Below are 19,569 nucleotides of genomic sequence, written 5' to 3' on the forward strand. Positions count from 1 at the left end.
CGTCTCGGAACGGGAAAGGGTTAAATGCACAGCCCGTTTTGTCAATGCACCGCTATTCTAGGGCCTCCCCGTAACGTACAGGTCATGGGGACTATGTGACCACCACTGCTGGTCAGTTCAGGATGGTCAAAAAGGCGGGAACCATAGACGTGCGAGCACAGTACGGTATAACAATTGCATTTGCTGCACTGCCGTCTGTTGACGTATCCTACCAGCGGGCTATGCAATTTGGCCGCCCACCGAAGCGATATCGGAACTCAACCCTGCTTAGCTTGAGGTGTATGTATGTACGTTGAACTTCTTTCACACCGTACGTAGCCAACCGTGCAAATCGGGAGGTGCGGGGGAAGGACAATGGGACAAGATCGGGACGAATTTGGGCGACAGGCCTAACGGTAAGTACGTGCGTGTAGGTGTGCACGCGCGCAACGCGGTTCTCACACGTGGGTGCGACGACGCACCTGAGCAGCGGCTGACGGCAAAGCCGACGCGCTTGTGAGCGCGGTCGAACACGACGTAGAACCCCTCCATGACGACGGCGCCGATCACCGTGCCCGTGCTCGACTGCGAGATGGCGAACTTGTAGCAGTCGTCGAGCATCGACGCCACGTCCTCCACCGCGCGCAGGTATTGCTGTTGCCGACGCGCACGAGGGGGCGACAACGTTCAGAGGGTACGCCGCTGTGTGTTTTGCGTGCGATGGATTGTGGCGCGCAGCAGTGCAGGGGTTAGCGCGCGCCGCGCTACGGAACCGGTGACCCGAGTTCGATTCTCGCTCGCGGTCAACACCGGTGACGATTATCTCAACTCGTCCCTTGGTCGACTTGGCCTCAAATGAGTACCTGGAGCGATGTTCAGATGTCGCCACAAGGGAAACAAGGGTGGGGCGTGGTGGCGGGCACTCACCCCCCCCTTGTGTGGCCACCTCAATAGGTGCTTACTAGCAGCACTTGGCCCAACAATCTGTTAAAACATGTACATCACACAACGGGGGTATCGTTGTGTGATGTACCGTTTCACGACAATGAGCGGAGCGCCGGGCGGCTAAAACACAGCAAGTTGGTACACAGTGGAGGACGTGGGTGGTGGGTCTGTCAGTCAACTCAGTCAAGCCACAGCATCTGAGTCATTGCTTGTGGACTACACACACAGTACCCGGGTCCATCCCATGATCTCCTGCCTTCCACACTGCACGTGATAGCCTCCGATTGTACATAGCCTGGCACAAGCGCTGTGGTGACATCACTACCACCTGGTGGAAAATGGCAGCTGTTGTTGTAGTGTGTGTGTAGTCCACAACAATGACCTTACCAGCTAGCTTTCAACACTGGCCTTAGAGAGCAACCACCCTTGTGTGTGTGTGCAGGGAGCAGAAGAGTAAAATTACTTTGGGGAACGACGGCATAGTGGTCAGTGCACTGCGTGATTAACCTGGCGACCCGATTTTAATTCTCGGTCATGGAAAACATCAACTCAGCCTTAAATCAGTAACTAGTGCAGTGTATAAACCATGAGCACTGGGGAGACAAAAACGGTCGGGCATGACACTTGCCACACTGCTGCAGTGGCGAGATGTTAACTACCTCGCCTGGTATACAGGAGGTCATGGGTTCAATCACGACTGACACCTGTATATTTGTAATTTGCATGTTCTCCTGGTAATTGCGTGTATTTTTATCTGGGTCCCCCGGTTTTTCCCTCTACATTTAGAAAAATGTGGCCGCTATAAATCTCCACGTGATAAGCCACTTCGTTGAGCTATCATTTGTGGCCAGGTCGCTTGTGAAAAAAAGCGAAATAGCTCAGTGTGGCCTTACCTGGCAAAATAAAAATAGTTGAATTTAATAGTTTTAGTTTATCTCATGTATTGTATCAGCCTTCATAGTTGCCAACTAAGAGCGTTACATGAGGGAACTCTGTCTTACACACACACACAGTAGACATCTCAGTGTGGTTGGCCGATTGTCCTGGCAAGTTCCAACATAAGCTGTCAGGTCAAATCAAAAACATCGTGGCTAAAGGGGACTCGAGCATTGAGGAGTGGCTGGCAACTCGACAGAAATGCAATTATCAATAGACTAGGAGATTTTTTGATTTAAAGCCTTCGTGACTGCAGGGCTGTTTGCGAGACTTGGCCAAAGCCTGCCAGCGCGACGGGTTGGTAATAAAGAGGGGAAGAGGTTCTGATGCCACTCACCACTGGCGTTAGCCGTGGCTGGGAATTTAATTCAGGTCGTGGGGTTCACAGCGCGGTGTTATTATTTTAATTAGACAAATACAACTATACTCTTAGGTTTTAATCGGTAAACTCACGTAGGTAAATAATAATAAAATAATAATAAATGAAAATAAATCATTAAACTTGATATCACTTATATTATGGATTCTTTCGGTAAAGTCACGCATAAGGGAAACAATAAAATATTTTCATAATTTTATTGGTTCCCTTCTGACACCTGTATATTTGGAAAATATTTATTATTATTTTATTGTTTCCCTTCTACGTGACTTTACCGAAAGAACCAAGAAGACTAGGAGATGTAAACAATAATAATCCTTAAGGTGTAGAAGAAGGCCAAACAGGGGAGAAAATATGTTTACACAGTATCTGTAAGAGACAACCTGGTGGTGATGTGGTAGAATTCTTAACTCCCAGTTGCAACAGGATGATTTCAAATCCTGGGCAGGAGCCAACACAGTCCATCATAACCATAGAGTGCATAAAATAGGTACCGCTTTGTGTAAAGTCAACAGTGGTTGCAAAGTGCAGCAACTGCCCTTTTTCATAGGAATGTGGAATTTCCATCACTGGTTTAAAGTTTCACATGCATATTAGCACTACCCAGTGCGTGTCTAAGCATGAGAAACACACACATGATTTTTTTAAATTTGTACTTCCATTATTAATCACTGCTAAACGCATATTTATTGTGTGCGTATGATACTGTTATTTACGCACGCAAACAACAAACGTACACAGGCCATGTCTTCATCGCCGCAGCGTCTTTAACCTGCAGCGCGCACTGCCGCCAACTTCGTGGCACGCCACGCGACAGACTTGCACAGCAAAGTGAAACAAATCGCTTGACTTTTGTGTAAACACCCAGGGCCACGAGTAACACATCTCGAATAAATCACAGACAGCAACAGAACTGCGAGTGGCACTGCAGGCAACCGCGTCTCTTTGGTAAAACGTGACAAACAACCCCACTGATTTGAAAACGCCCAACGGCTCTGCTCACCGCAGGCATGATGGTGACCCTGAAAGACTGGTTGGTGGCCTCCCCCATGAGGTAGAGGGAGATGTTTGGGAACAGATGCCATGGGGTGCTGCCCGGTCTCCAACAAACCAGCTGCTCTCCCAGCCAGAAACCCTCGGGGAACTTCTCCGTCTGCAACACGCGCGCACACACGCATGCACACAGACACACACATGGATAAAGATCCACCACCAATCATAGTGCACAGACCGTCAGCTAAAGTGCTGTGTGCGCAAGCAGTTAACGGACATGGCAAGGCACGTGGCCGGTGATGTGTCCAGCTCTACGCATAACCCTGTTGTCTCTGTATGCAGAACTTATTTCGCACCGTACGTAGCCAACCGTGCTAAATCTTACGTGCCTCAGATCTCCTCCCCGCTCTGTAATCTCCCTTCCCGTCGTCTCCTTTCCGAAGTTCTTACAACCTCGCTCAATCCGAGAAAAACTTACGAACTCTTACACTTTAAATGGCCGTTTGCCATTTTAGGACTTTGGGCCTGCGCTCGGCAACTGTGGTCTAGAAAAAATAATACGATTCGGAAACAATCGACTGCTACTACAGGCGTGGTTTGATCGCACGTGTCATGAGCGAGCGTACGAGTCACCACGTGCCCAGCCGCGCACGCGTTGCGCAACCGGCGTCCGTGTCAAACCCACGGGAGAGTTGCGCTTGATGGCGGAGACGACTGCGTTGAAGACTCGCTTCGGGAGGCGCAGGTTTGTGGTGCCACTGTCGACGATGCTCTTGTCGTAATTGTACTGCGAAGGGGGCGTGAAAACATGACGTGCTTCAAACATCCGCTCCCACAGCATCACACGATCAAGAGGCCAAGTGTCCGTTGGAATTTCTCTCGTGGAGAAGCGGAACCCTTCCCGTTAGAGAACGGCCGACGAAAGTTGAAATCACACAGCAGGGTCGTTATTTTATTACAAATCGCTGCAATATCTATCCCACCCTTGTACCAGCATGGCCATGCAGCCAGTGGAATGCGCGGAGCTGAGCTATCACGGGCCATTCTACGACCGGATAGCAAGTCTGGCTTCACAACACACGTTGCCCCGTAGACCAATTGTATATCTCAGTGCGAGTCAAACCAAGGCATCGCAACGTGACCGATTTCTTCAGTCAGTCAATAGGGGCGAGAAGTTTTCAACAGTACAGTCTTTCCTTGCTGTCGTCATTACCTGTAATTTTTTTTGTCAAATCTAGATTAAAGTCTTTTCATTATAAAGCATTAAAACCCACAGGGTCCCCATACGTACACCGTAAAGCAATTCCATGATACCGGAATGGACGGAATAGAACAAGGAGCAGTGATTGAACTCTCCAAAGACTTAAACAAATGGCAGCATCTAAGCACAAATTTAAAAAAAACGTCAACAACATTTTAAAAGGAACAATATATGACTTTCTTGACTGCAGGAATTCATATTCTTTGGTTCTTTCGGTAGAGTCACGTTGATGGAAAAAAATATAAAAAATTTTTTTTTTAATAAAAACCAAAAACTCACGACGTTTCGATTGCAACACAAGCGGTCGTCATCAGGCGGAGAGAAAAGTGGTTGATGACCGAGAAGACGGTTATAAAGTCAGCAATCATTGGAAAGATGTCATCCACCACTTTGGGTTATGATTTGATTTGTAATTTCTTGTCAACCTCCACTGTCAGCAATGTGGATGTGTGGAGCGAGGTGCAATGCCCCCCATCTCTACCCCCTCTCTCTCCCCCCCTATCTCTACCCCCCTTCTCTCTCCCCCTATCTCTACCCCCCCTCTCTCTCCCCCTATCTCTACCCCTATCTCTACCCCCCCTATCTCTACCCCCCCTATCTCTACCCCCCTTCTCTGTCCCCTATCTCTACCCCGTCTCTCTCCCCCTATCTCTACCCCCTCTCTCCCCCTATCTCCCCCCTCTCCCTCTCCCCTGTCTCTGCCCCCTCTCTCTTCTATCTCTGCCCCCTCTCGCTTCCCCTTTGTCTGCTCCTGCATCAGCATTGACTGCCCTGCCCGTGCTGCTGACACACTTGGACTGCGCTGCTCAGCGCTGGCTCCACGGCTCTTGTGCCCCGCCCACTCACAGCTTTGGCTCGTCTGCGCCCATTTCAAGCCTTTATAAACAGTTGCAGTTAGAAGCTTGCAACCCCCCCCCCCACTATTCTCTCCGCCTGATGACGACCACTTGTTTTGCGATCGAAACGTCGTGATTTTTTGGTTTTTATTTTTTTCCATCCACGTGACTTCACCGAAAGAACTAAAGAATATGAACAATATCTATTTGGCAAAATTTTGGGCAATGGTCCTTCTTTATGGCACATGGAATTAATGAACGAACGTACATACGTACGTAGGGCGCGCTTACCTCTTTGCAGTCCATTTTAAGGTCTCTGCCGTGCACTTCCATGCGCACAATGATCACCTCGTAATACCATTCCCTCCGTATGGGGCTGTACCACATGTCTCCGATGTACAGGTCGGTGTCCACCCCACCCAGAATCTGCAAAGATAGCCGCCGAGTGAATTCACATCGGGGACGTATTATAAAATATAAACCAGACTCAATGCTCGTGCTTTACATTAGAAAAACTGCATTTACCTCCGCTCCAATGAGCAATTGAGACGGCACAAATCTCCATCGGTGGCGCAGAGCACGTCAGAAATTCCACCAGTATTTCTGTGTGATAACTGCTGCTGACCCATCATAAAGTGGTAGTCATCGTATCTACCCAGGAGGAATGATTGGCCGAGTTGGCCCTCGACCAGGATTACTGTCGACCTTCTGATTAGAGTCGAGCATTCTAGCCCAAGCGCCACCGCGACAGGTCATAATAATCACTTCAATATCAACACTTCTAAGCGAGTTTTACAATACCGAGTATTCTTGCAAGTGGACAAAAAGGAGCGCCCACAGAAACCAACATGGACGCAAAAGGGTCGCGCACACGCTGAAGGGTTATAAGTACAAGAGACACCCCGTGTAGCCTTTAACAGACTGTTGGGGCAAGTGCTGTTAGCAAGCGCCTGTTAAGGCTGGCACGGTGCACCAAGAGGAGGGTGGCCAGCACCCATGCCTGGCCACCTTTGTCTCCCCGATAACAATGTACTGACCAAGGGGTAGACCAGGACCGGTGCATATATTTGTCACAGCTGTCAAAGCAGGAATTGAACTCGGGTGACTGGGTTCGGAGTGCAGCACGAGAAGGTGTGTGGCCGGCACCACGCCCGGCCACCTTTGTCTCCCCAATGGATACACACACGACAGCAGGTACTCATTTGAGGCCGATTCGCCCTAGGAGAGGACCCAGGACCAGTTCAGATGATCGTCACTGGTGGTGGTGCCCGTGAGAGGGAACCAAACTCGGGTCGCCGGGTTCGTAGCGCAGAGCGCCAACCGCCGCACTACCACTCCCCTAAAGAATCGCAGACGCACACACACACAGGCACGCACGCACACACACACACAGGCACGCATGCACGTACACACAGGCACGCACAAACACACGCAAACCGGGCGCACCATTGTGCCTCCGGCCGTGCCGTCCGTGGAGTTTGGGTCGGGGAAGAGGCCGCACAGCTGAAGCGAGAAGACGTTGGGGATGCCCGTCTGCTTCACCAGCGAGTCGAAGAACGGCTCCAAGGAATCGTCAGGCTGAATGGGCATGATAGGCAGCGGTATTATCATCATCATCATCATTACCGATAACACAAGCGTCACCATGAGAAAAACACCTCCAGCGTCACAATAACCGGCATTATTATCGCCATCGGTATCATCACCATAATCAGAGCTACCATGTGCACCACCACATGGGTATGTTTCCCCCGCGCCCACGGCCACCACCCCTGTTGCGGTTTAAACCCAGCAGGCCGCCCTGGTTAATAGAACAGTAAATATGCGTCTGCTTCGCAGTAGAGGTTGATCCCGTGACATCATTTAAAGCGAGGGGGTCACGGTCCAAGTTTGGCAAATTCTAAAAATTACCCCGCAAATCACTCAATTGGGTTTGGAATGGGCAATCAACACCTCCCACTGGCGATGATTGCAAGAACAACAAGTCCCCCCACTTGACACGGGGGTTGCGTTCCTGCAAACAGCCGCGTAAAGTGAATTTTCCCACAAAGAACACCGGTAAAGGTGGGGGTGGCCATTCCAGCCCGTGAGTTTATTGTTGTTCTTATTTAACAGTACATTCTTTTACATGTTTCTTTTTAAAAGTGTCGTGTTCATACGGTATATAAAATAAAAAAATGCTATGTCCGACAGGCATTTAATTAAATACAAAAGGTGCGAGAGATATGGCGCGTGAAAAAGGGAGTGAAGGCGATAGATCGTACGAAACGATGATGCTAGGCACACAAAGGTGTCCCGGAACAATGAGTGAGGGACGAAGAAGGCACTGAACCTCGCAGCCGACACCCACGTAGCGGCTCAGAAAAGTAGCCCCTCACGCAAGCTAGACTCGCGTCATAGCAGGCGATGTGAGCGAAAACGCGTCGCGTGAACGCCACGCGTTAAAAAACGAGGATTTTACTGTGCCGTGCAGGCCAGGTGATTGTGCCACACGGGGATAACGAACACCTGGGGGGTGCCCTTACAAATGCACCGAGATGACGTGCGATGCAAGTCGCTCATCGCGTGTGCGAAGCGCCTGTCGAGGAGCCCCGGCGTGAAGGAGAGCGGCTCTAAAACAAACCATCGTCGCCATCGTCACCATCGTCGTCGTTACCCGCGCGATGTTGGCGTAGGCGAGCCCCAGGATGCCCTCCCAGTTGGAGCCGTTAATGAAGAAGCTGTTGGAGTAGGTAATGGCGGCCACGTTGGCGCGCACGCTGGAGTTGCCACCGTGCGGCACGGAGACCAGGTCCGTGCCCAGGTCTCCCTGCCAGTTGCCCTGCGTGTACGGCACGTACACGCTGGAGCGGCTCGGTCGGTACGTCGATGACCTGCGGCGTAGGTACACAACGCAGCGGGGCGTTGCTTTACAAGCGTCGGGATGCGATGGTATCTCAAGGCTCTGCGCAACAGCGGAAGGCGTCATATTTAATTATTATGATGTTATTATCACGACCTGCAACGCCATTATCCATGATAATCAGCATCGGTGTTATCACTCGCATTGTCAACACTGTTAGCAAAAACCAGAGGCATCACCAACACCGGCACAATCACCAATACAGAACCATAAACACCTGCACAATCATCGTCACTCGTAACGTCATCATCTTTTTTTTTCCAGCATGCCAGACATCCCCTTTAAATTGAAATGAATCTCTCGCCAATCAGTCTGGCTTCGAGAGGCTTTACTGTGCATCCTGTCACACAATTTGCGTAGGCGTCGGGGGTTACACAAGAGGAGTCGATATCTGATGCACGCACGGCAAAAGCAGGGTATGCAAATTGTGTTACCTTCCCTACATCGCGATTGCTCAAAGGTCAAACTGGCTTAAGTGTGCATTTATATTTGCACGTTTCATATTAAGTTACACGTGCATGCAAGCGCACAAGAATATCAGTAGCGGAGCACCTTTTTTACGCAGGCCGAGATTGAACCACAATGCCCGACGGCACTTACTGCTCGGGGCGGTAGTAGCGCTTGAGGAAGAGGTGGGGTGCAGCGCCCACGGCGAAGTTGCTGCTGCCCGTGTCCACCAGAATGTTCAGCTGCAAGCGTGGGGAGAGACAAAGAGGCCGTGGTGATAGTTTCATTTTGAAGTGGCAGGTGCCTGCACTTCTTCGTTTCGTGAGCAGGTGGCAGCCCAGCGTGACACAGTACACCCCTTTGGCGAGGGAGATATAAACACGTTTCAGCTGCATAATTATAATCGCGTCATTTGTGAAAATGTTTATGGCGTCATTCATACAAATCTGACGATCATTAAGGAACCAACAGACAAGATGAAAAAGCCAATCATGCGGTTAGCTGGCGCCAAAATATTCACAAGCTCTGCAGTGCTCTATATATCGAGGTGTTTTCAGCGAATTAAGGTGTGTATATTCGCGTGGGAGGAAACCCGAGCACCTGGAGAAAAATCCACGCGTGCTAAGGGGCAATATTCTATCCAACACAGAAGGGACAGATGTTAATTTATACTTTACTGCATCGTCTTCTCCTAGCAAGCCGGGGCATGGCACCTCGAAACGAATTGGAAGGGAGTTTCACAACATTTGTGCGATCAACCAACACCTCGCCTCCACAGTACTGGATTACAGGTGTTGGCCACCACTGCCCGGGCATGCACGCATTACCTATGTTTTACATCTATATATTTAAAAGACAAACATTTGGTGGAGGCTAATCCACCAGCAGTGGCATGAACAAGGAACTGCAGGTCTGCACCTTTACATGACCTTTTTTACACACATACATACAGCGAGTACATACAGATCCTCAATGCACGCATATATATGTACAGCCCTCTGTAAATGCACTGCTAGGTAAGGGCTTCAACAATACTGAGGATCATGGGAATTATTTGGCTATATTCCACCATGCTGCTCAGTGCAGGTTTAAGATAGGGAATATACACGTGGGAGCACAGAAGTACAGTACAACAATGTATTTTGCTGCACTGCCTTCTGTTATATGCACGGTGGGGTCACCTATCCAGGCGCTATCCAGGACCAACCGGCTTGACTACCGAGGTTTGGTGGGACGGGGAAAATAATTTTAGACGGTCATATGCATGGATTATGTACACACGAACATTAAACAAGGTGATTTCCTGCAACATTTTACATACGGCAGTGCTTATCTCTAGTTTAAATCCAGTGATGGCAATTCCACATTCCTAAGGCAGAGGTTGAGTCTTTAATAAAAAAAGACTAAATACTGTTAACTCCCCACAAATAATGTACTTTTGTGAACCCCGGAGGAATGAGAGGGCTGGCTGAACTGACCCTCATCGAGGGCTTTTAACCCTCACCCACATTCAATAACGCTCTTACATTAAAATTGCCTCTCCTTTTAAACTCCGAATACATTTCCGAAAAAAAACCCCGATCAACCCCTCTGGCGCAACGCAGTACACCGCTGCCCATTAAATATACCGGGGCCGTGCGGTCAACCCGGCAGTGACCGCGGACTGCAATCCCAACTGACAGGACCACCTCATTCAAATGTCACGAGATGTCATTCACGGACTCGCAAGCGTGGCTCAGTGGCCACGCGCATTTTGTGCTGCCACGAAATATTTCGCGGGGCCACGCTCACCAGAGGGGGGGGGGGTCACACATTCCTCAGCTAGGAACGAATCAGGTGGCTGACGACAAGCTATGGACCTCATGACTGCGGATCACATGCCTTCGCATAAAGCCCTCACCCATTTACTGCACTGGTGCCAGATGAGGCTCAAATACTGGGAAAATTTGAAAAACAACCACTTACAATCCGTGAACCCACAGTTTATAGTTTGATGATGATGATGATATACGTTAAAAAGAAAAGGGTGCAGCCCTGCAATTGCCTGCTCCTACCACTGCAGACAGAAAAACCTCCACCAGAGGGAGCCCTAGAGAGCCCCGACAGTGTATCTTTGGCCTACTCTTCCACACTGGCCCGACGTCTTGATGATAATGACCTAGTTTTAAAGACAACATAAGGGACATGGGAAAGAATATGGCCTTGGTGAACGTGTTAAAAAGAAGACTTTGATATATATGCATTGTGGCTGTGTTGATGGAATTTTAGTGCTGCGAATTCCATTAAGGTGTAACCGGATACTTAATATCCTTGTCATCTGCACCATTTATACTCGTGTGTGTAAAATGTCAAGTCATGTACAAATATATAGCTCATTAAAATTTAAGCAAGTCGTTTTTTTTTTACACCAAAACCAACATAGAAAAATATGCATCGTGCCACACACACACAGACACACTGGACAGATGTACATGCTCAGTCTCACCAAAAGACCCTTTGCATAATCTCAAAGCCATGTGAAAGCACATATCTTAACCAGCATTGCTTAAAGGGAACACCGCCAAGTGCATTACTCCCATTGAAAAAGGCACTTAGAATCTCCATTGGTCACCGGTGTATGAAAAATTGGATTGGGCCCCTGCAGATGTATTGTGCTGGAGTGGAGCAATTACATTGGTACGCCAAGACTTCCTTTTTGGTGAAGGCAACGATGCGTAGGATATTGATTGAGCTGATAATTTTCCTCTCCTGATGATTTCTATTACTGAGCACCACAGTGGGTATGAAGTCCACCGGGTCAATGATTTTCTCCTCCCAATAAGTACAATGAGAAGCTGGGTTTAAGCCGTACCGATTGATGTGGGACAACCTTTATCACCCCAACCACGACCGAAGCATTCCCTGCTGGTGGCAGGGCAACCAGCTGCCTGAAGCACATCTACAGGGACTTATCAGATCGACCGATAAGCAAAATAGCATTTCTAAATTTAAAACCAGACTTTCCCGTTGCAGGTCTGTCGAGAGACACAAAGGCAAATACGAGCATGCTAAAGCTTTAACTTGACATGCAATGAAAACAAAATAACATCAGCATATCGGTGCATGTTCAGTTTAGAAAAATCCAGGACGTGTGTATTGCGAGTGCAGATTAATTACAGCAGATGCCCCACATTTGCTTGTCGTCGTTTTTTAAGAGTGAATGTTTTTTTTTTACGCATCTTATAAACGAATTCTAACCACAACTTGCACGGGAAGTGAAGGGGCAAAGCTCTTGGTCGTAAGATACGGGGACGATTAAATAGAGGGCAACGAGAAGTCAAACATGAGACCATATTCAAACGTGGAAAAAGGTATAAGTCACATTGCAATGAGCGCACACTACTGTAACACTACAGACCCATTGCTGTGTAAGGATAAACTTGACAATGCACAACTCAGGAATGCTCCAAGTCAGCATCCTGTGACTCAAGGCAGAAAAATGTGGCCTCACATAGGAATGACTGTAATATTGTTTTTCACGACTCTTAAAAGCTGGTCGAAAACACTCTAATAAGCAGTGTCTCTTTTTCCCCACGTGACCGTGCCGCGTGTTCTTTTGCCAGGTTCGGCCAATGCCAAAAAAAACCCAGAAGAACCTTTGTGCTAGAAATGTTGCTCAAAGAGTGGCAATTTAAGTAATTTGCCTTTGCATGGAAAATTGCCCTTTAGGGATGGTTACATCACTGCACAGCAGCATTCCATACTAATCAATGTAATGCACTCTTGCGGATCAGTCCGTCCAGTCCCCCTGAAAATTGGGGCTTATAAACACCGGGAAACGCACGCCAACTCTGCGCACGGCTTCTTACAATCAAGTAAATGTTGCACACTGCAAGGTGGTCACAAATGTGCACCTCATTGTGGCATACAAATCATAATCGGAATATTTATTCACACTGGAGGAATCCGATGAACTACAAAGCTCTTTTTCACAGTTGTCCAGTAGGGGCAGGTCAGAATAACAAATGTATTGCTTACCTATGTAAATGTATTTATTTAACTTCAACGTGATTGCATAATATTTTATTTATAACACAGAGATTGTTTTTTTAACGTCTATATTCATGGATTAAAGCTTGTAACCATATTTGACCCAATGGTTTTTTCGGCACTTTTTCCGTCTTATAATGCATGGCCCTTTGTCAATCCACCGACTCATTCTGAGTTGGGCGTAAAGGGTTGTTTGACCATACTTCACCACCCTGGTCATGCAGGTTCAAGGGGGGACCCCAGGATTGGTTCAGACAGCGCTCGTCACTGCAGTTAGCCGTGGCCGACAATTAAACGTAGTTAGTAGCATTTCTATTCCAGAGGGCTAATTACTATGTCACCACTCCACTCCTCCACTGAATGTTCAACAACATTGATACAAATTTTGAGTCACCATATTGTCAAGAGTGGAACATTTCAAATCATTCTGTGTTGCGTGTTGTGGCTTTAAAACAAAACATTTTAAATGTACAAGTATCCATACACTCGCGTAATAAATCACAGCGACTGTATACGTCAATCAAATACTGTCCAATCAGTCATTTTACATGGAGTGCTCTTGCCAACATTGTCTGGTAATCCGGCAAAATTTGTTTTTAACAAGCTTGACTGCCAATGAGACCCAATAGGTCAAAACGGTGCCGGGTTTGCGTACGTAAAGAAACGCTGCTTCTAGATCTTGGAAGCCGATAGGCTGATGGACACAAACACAATTTATTCATGTATGAAACACAGAATAGAGTTCTGATTATGTTTACTATGCAATAAAGAGAGGACCTGTGTAATAAGAGGACACACGTCCTAAATAAATATTGCCTCCTTATATATTTGTCCATCCACTTAAATGTATTTTTGCCACAACTCCGCTGGTCACAGAGTCTTCTGGGAGTGAATCATATCAGCAGCATTGGTCGAATACAAGCAAGCTCTGAACCGGCTGTAACCTTCAGTGTCTTATCAGTAGTCATCCTTACTTTAACCAAAGCTGATGAACTGCCAGATGTTAATAGGCAAACCCTTTCTGATGAGGGCTATGTTCCTAGTTTATATAACAGTGGCTTGCTCAGAAAACCGACACACATTTAAAACAAGTAGAATATAAAACACAGTATTTTTGGCTCTCACGAAAGCACAGCGAAAGAACGTCGCACACTTTTATTGAGGCTCAAAGCCCACATCCAAAACACGCAGGGCCCATTAAAAACAGGTTAAATACAATAGGACCATTCCAGATTCTCACCCCACTCGTACAAGCATAGTTTACTTTTGTCATGTCTTCCTTTGGATAAGATTAGCACCGTGTACACATTACGAATACACACGGAGTGAATTAGTTAGGTCAACAAATGTCTGCTGCCTTAAGAAGATAAAAAGGTAGAGATTTACAGCAGTGAGGGAGAAGCTAACCGAATGTTTGAAATCAAAAAAATAAACGAAGGATTTTAGTCTATAGCAAGGGACATGCAGTTCACAGGTCATGGACATTACCCAGAATTCAAGTTAAATATCTGTCTTATATGAGTGTCATGAATAAAATGAAAAGCAGTGGCAGTGTGAATTTCAATTCATGTGAAGGCTGGAATGAACCAAAATAGCACAAATGGGACAAACATTGCCTACATCTTGGAGACAAATATGTGCCAATTATACAATAGCTATACATTCGATGCCTGACAGGCAGGAAACATTACTTACAGAGAAGAGAAGCACACGGATATAGTTGAGGCTAAACGTGCAGCACTACAATATTTTGCCCGTGCCACTGCTGGCAGAAACGTCTCCACTCGAGGGAGCACCTGAGATCCCCTCTAGAGGCTATTTTGGTCTACTCTTCCACGATGACCAGATGTCTTGAAAGATGTGGGAACACCCACACTTTACCCCACCACGTGCAACCTGCTGATCGACGAACTGTGGCACACCCATTTACACTTGTTGGGCAGACAGACGTTGATGGATTGATGAATCTTGCATCATTGTTTCAACTGCCACGTCGGAAGACAGAATCAAGCTGGCAACTACTGGATTGAAAGTCCAGTGCACTAACCATGACAACACCACAGCAGCCTCGCACACTTCTGTACGAAGTTCAAATTAAATGGCGCCACAAACTTACGTGGTGCCATCTTCACCGACCACCGCTTCACATGACGTTGTCCCGCACACAATGTAATCCAGTGCGTTCTCTGGAGGCGAGGGTTGGTATATTGCACAGGAGTTGGCAAAACAGCAAATGGAGCTGTTCCCGTGTTAAGTGGGATTCCTCTGGGTACTTGAGCGTATTCCCACGCAACATACACATCACCCTCAACATGTAATTGGCCAAATATACCAATGCAGGAAATACCTGAACACGGAGTGTTAAGACACAGGAAGGCTTTCCAGCATAAATAACACCGTAATTATACTCTGCTCCGCTGGAAGCGAGAATTCTAGGGAGGACATTTATTTCTCCGAACACGATACAACCGACATATGACTGGCGTTAAAATGAAAACAAGGATTGACAACAAAACTCCTCCACTGCTGGCCCCGAGCGAGCAGGCGATTGAGCGAGCAGGCACGTAAATAAGCGCGAGTGGAGCGAGCGAGTAAACGAGTTTGCGAGCAGTTCAGCGATCGCCGCGAGCGATTGCGCAAGCGAGTGTTACCATCTGGGGTGGGGTGCCCAAGGCCATCTCGATGTAGTATCCCTGCCCAGGTTTCCCTCGCAGGTTGTCGAGCATGCCGGGGACGTCCACAGCCTCGGCTCCCAACGCCAGCGCGTCCCCCCCATCCTCGGGCGGCCGCGGCGACGCCTTCGCCGGCACCACCCCCATCAGCTCCTCCTGCAGGGCGACGGCCCTCGGCTGGACGTGCCGATTGTACGCGGTGGGGCCGGCGGCGAGGCGGCGAGACACCAAGCGCTCCGTCTTCAGCGGGATGCGCACGGAGCCGACCTGGAGGTGGGACGATGGAGAAGGCGGGGAGGAGGGTTCCACGAGAGTTCATCTCACGGGACGCGCACGGTGCAGAGTAAAATTGACAACGAACGCCGAGAATTCTCCTCGTCCAATCTTGTCAGACCTGGGAAGCTAAGGAAAGTTAAGCTTAGAGAGTGCTCAGATGGGGGACTGACACACACAAAATGGGTGTTATAGGGCAATGGTGTTGGTAGCACAGACAAATTCACTGCCGCACTATACAACGATGCCCCCACGTATATGCCCGCCGCATTCGCCAACCTGCACAGACCAGTGCGGTGAATTATGGCCAGCGAGTCTGCCCCTCACACGGGCTCTTTGATAAAAAAAAGGAACACGTATATACAGGCACGATAACAAGCCAACATTTTAGACAATGGTGCCTGTTTAGAGCAAAATATCCACCGAGAAAAAATGTATACAGTACGAGCCGAGTGTTAACCTTTATGGGGTATACATTTCTCTGCTACAGCATTAATGAAAAAAGGTTAGACTTATATATACTCCTGCCAGAAGAACCAATTATTCATCTTTTTTTAATACAAATGTCAATTGCTTATGCAGACTGGGAGTAGAATGTAGCGTGTAGTACTGGTTTACTTTTAAGGAAAACATCAGCCTGCTTGTTTTGGCTATCACTGTGCGTGCGTTATCACTCATTCTCCCCCGGAGAACAAGGGGGCACACACAAACTCTCCCAAGGTGCGGTTTTTCAGGTTGGGCTGCTGCGTGCTGGGAAATTATTTTCTCAATAGTGAATTCTTAAATTCCTGAACAAGTCCGGATTCCCAGTGGGTGTGTTGTTGGCTCAGAAGCTTGAGAGAATGAAATGCTGAGCACGCAAGCCCAACCCAGGTCGCATTTGGATGACAATTTAGCTGTGGAAACTTGCGCCTTAAGCGCACGACTGCCATTTGTGTCTACAAATGTGAACGCAAATGTACGTCAATTGAGCCCTGCTGGGCTTTTCAGACCAAAGTTCTCAAAGCCAGCAATTTTTTTTTTGTCGAGACAAGCACTGGAAATATTTCGAAATTCTGTGTCGGTCGTGTTAAATAAATTCAGTCGTTACCAGGGGGGGGGGGGGCAACCCTTCCAGCAATGAAAAATGATAGAGGAGTTGTTAGTAAGTAAAGACTTGTCCCTTGCTTTTTATTCGACGCGTGTGCGGCGATGGCGCGGCCATCGATCGAGGGTCAAATTCGAACCGCGTTCTGTGATCGGCATCGCGCTCGCTGAAGGTGAATGCCTTCAGAGAAGTCGTGTTCTGTATACGCAACTGCGCACAAGTCTGAGTCACTGAGAACTGCTTTGCCGTTACTTGTTGCCAATTTTGGACTCAGACTATTGTCCTATCATCTCATAGAGTCCCTGGCATAAAATAATATGCTACACAGTGGCAGTGGGGGTCGCAAAATGCCGATTAATTACGAATAAACCCCAATGATCCGATCGAAAGAAGGGATTTCGATCGGATTATTGGGGGGGATAGTGCCACCCCCCCATGGCTCCGCCAGTGAATGTTATTGGCAAGAGAGCTCCATACACACTTGCGTAGAATCCCGTTGAGAGACAAACAAAAGAATATTAATCCAGGATTTTCGGTCAACTTTTCACGGGGCATCTGAATTTTAAGTCACGCTCCACTTTTCAGAGCTTATTTTGTTGAACCAGATGGGACATCGCGAGGCAAGGATGCGCCAAAAATGACAAAGGCAACAATGGTGGCAATTACAATTTGTGTAATCGATGGTACTCTCGTTTTTACTACGTCCATCACAATGTACTCGGCAACTCCGTACAATTTACCCGCCTCAACAATGGATGCAAGGCGGCAATTGGTGAACAAAAATTTCTAACCAACTCACAACCAATTTGGCCATTTACCCCCCCTCCTCCTCCTCCCACACTCCCCGATGCGCGATAGAATTATAAAGCGCCGTCCCTTCATCGATGTAATTACAGCAATGAAATGAAATCATCACACAACAGCCTTGCGATAAACTGCGGGTTGGTGAAAGCAGCACGCACATTAAGCACTATACAATTAGCGCGCTCGCATCCGTCAACAAAGGGACGAGAGGTTTCAAACTGCGTATTTCTCAACATGCACAATTTTACGATTTTTATATTCTTAGGTTTTTTCGGTAAAGTCACGTAGGTAAAACATCAAAATTAATGAAAATAAAATAAAATAAAATCACTTGATGCAGCTAATTCGGCTGTGACGGTCCCACCTGATGACGGAGACTTGTGTTGCCTCCGAAACGTCGTGATTTTTGTTTTTATTTTATTTTCATTAATTTTGATGTTTTACCTACGTGACTTTACCGAAAAAACCTAAGAATATGATTCCTTGCAGTCACGAAAGCTTCAAATCTAGAATTTTACGATTGAAATTCAAAGGCTGGACCAGCAGCAGCAACGCCATCGCATCACTGACACACAGGCAATACCTCTCATTTGTGAAGGCGCGATTGGATCCAATGCTCGGCTAAATACAAAAGCACGTGTTTTGAACTATCACCAGCATGATCATCATCGGCCGTGGTCAATCCACTGCTGGATGAAGGCACTCCTCCCCCCCCCCCAAGCAGACGTGGGCTACCTCTCACGATTTTCAGCTAACAACCCGTGCCAAGCACCTGCAAACGACAGCTCCCATCTCCTCGGGCGCGTTCCACTCCCGTCAATCTTCACCACCACCATCATCATCATCCCTTGTCCCTGGCCACCCTAACTCCCTTACTCACTTAATTTCGAACGCCATTAACCAACCTGCGCTAATGCGCAATCCAACCGCGTTCATCTTTCGGTCGCTCAATGTAAACCGCAAAAAAAATCGGTGCGCATTACAAATTAGTTTTTTGAGCGTTCAACGCGACTCGCACCGAATGCCACACGTAGCAGCTGTTATCTCAAACGCCGTACACATTCGAAGCAAGGTTTATCCTCGGCATAACGGAGGAGGGTAGGAAGAGGACCCGAAGTGCAATTTAAACCCACGGCCGAACACGTGTTGGGGTCAAGCCAAAGCCGGAGCCGCTACTACCGAACACCTTCGAGACGCGGCGCAGTAGTTAACGACCGCCGCCGGTGCGGCAGCAGACGCAGGGCCCTGTCAGTGCCCCCGCTCTACGGTAATTACGGTGATCGAGTCGAAAGTAGTGCGTCAGTCGCGCGCAGTAACACACACACAACACGCACCTCGGCCAGGGCGCTCACCGCCTCGCACACCATCGCCGCAGCAGCCACCGCCGCGATCAGAAGCAAGTCCCGCATCGTCGTCGGCGCGTTCAGCGGGCGCGATGTTGTCACGATCGTAATAAAAAAAACCCGCAGCGCTAAACGGGCGATTCGTCCGCCAATAGAGCTCTCGAACAGCTCTCTCGACGGCCCCTTCCTAGCCCCTTCGGTTCGGACGTAGCGGCCGTGAGCCCAGCGCCGTGAGCCCAGCGCCGCTCTTGCCTAACGCCGGTGCCGGCCGAGGCTCTCCGTGGCCCCGCGGGGACCTCCCCGTCCCGAGCCGTTGTCCCGCAGCGTCCGGCCGAGCGGCCGCGATTTCCTCCCCTCGGTTCTACGGCACCGCGAGCTCTGAGCGGCAGTGAAAGACAGCGGAGACTGAAGACGGGAACCACCCCCCCAGCCCCGCCCCCATCCCCCCCAGCCCCGCCCCCATCCCCCCCAGCCCCGCCCCCATCTCCCCCAGCCCCGCCCCCATCCCCCCCAGCCCCGCCCCCATCTCCCCCAGCCCCGCCCCCATCCCCCCCAGCCCCGCCCCCTCGATCCCCCGCTCGTCGATCCCCCCCTCCCCTCGCGGCGCTTTTACAAAGTGTACCCAATAAGCCGTCCGCCTCCAATCTCGTCTCACTCCTCCACGCACTCTCCTACCTCTCATC

At 48.7% G+C, this 19,569-nt stretch overlaps 1 protein-coding gene across 3 annotated transcripts in view; it reads right to left on the reverse strand.

Annotated features, from left to right (window-relative positions):
• Positions 1-19,308, reverse strand: part of LOC144942996 (beta-secretase 1-like) — a 145,087-nt gene extending 125,779 nt beyond the window's left edge. For 2 of the 3 annotated variants that reach the window (XR_013639433.1, XM_078870106.1), the window contains exons 1-9: positions 18,878-19,308; positions 15,359-15,646; positions 8,832-8,920; positions 7,986-8,202; positions 6,776-6,907; positions 5,621-5,755; positions 3,918-4,019; positions 3,243-3,392; positions 462-633 (exon numbers count right to left, since the gene is read on the reverse strand). Coding sequence is in view for 2 of the 3 variants with exons in the window: in XM_078870106.1 (XP_078726232.1) it covers positions 462-633; positions 3,243-3,392; positions 3,918-4,019; positions 5,621-5,755; positions 6,776-6,907; positions 7,986-8,202; positions 8,832-8,920; positions 15,359-15,646; positions 18,878-18,952 (1,360 nt within the window). In the remaining variant the exon portion in view is untranslated. The remainder of the gene's footprint in view (positions 1-461; positions 634-3,242; positions 3,393-3,917; positions 4,020-5,620; positions 5,756-6,775; positions 6,908-7,985; positions 8,203-8,831; positions 8,921-15,358; positions 15,647-18,877) is intronic. The other variant, XM_078870107.1, reaches the window with a different exon arrangement.
• Positions 19,309-19,569: the final 261 nt, after the last annotated feature.

The sequence above is a fragment of the Lampetra fluviatilis genome, chromosome 29 (assembly GCF_964198595.1).
Source record: "Lampetra fluviatilis chromosome 29, kcLamFluv1.1, whole genome shotgun sequence".
NCBI lineage: Eukaryota > Metazoa > Chordata > Hyperoartia > Petromyzontiformes > Petromyzontidae > Lampetra > Lampetra fluviatilis.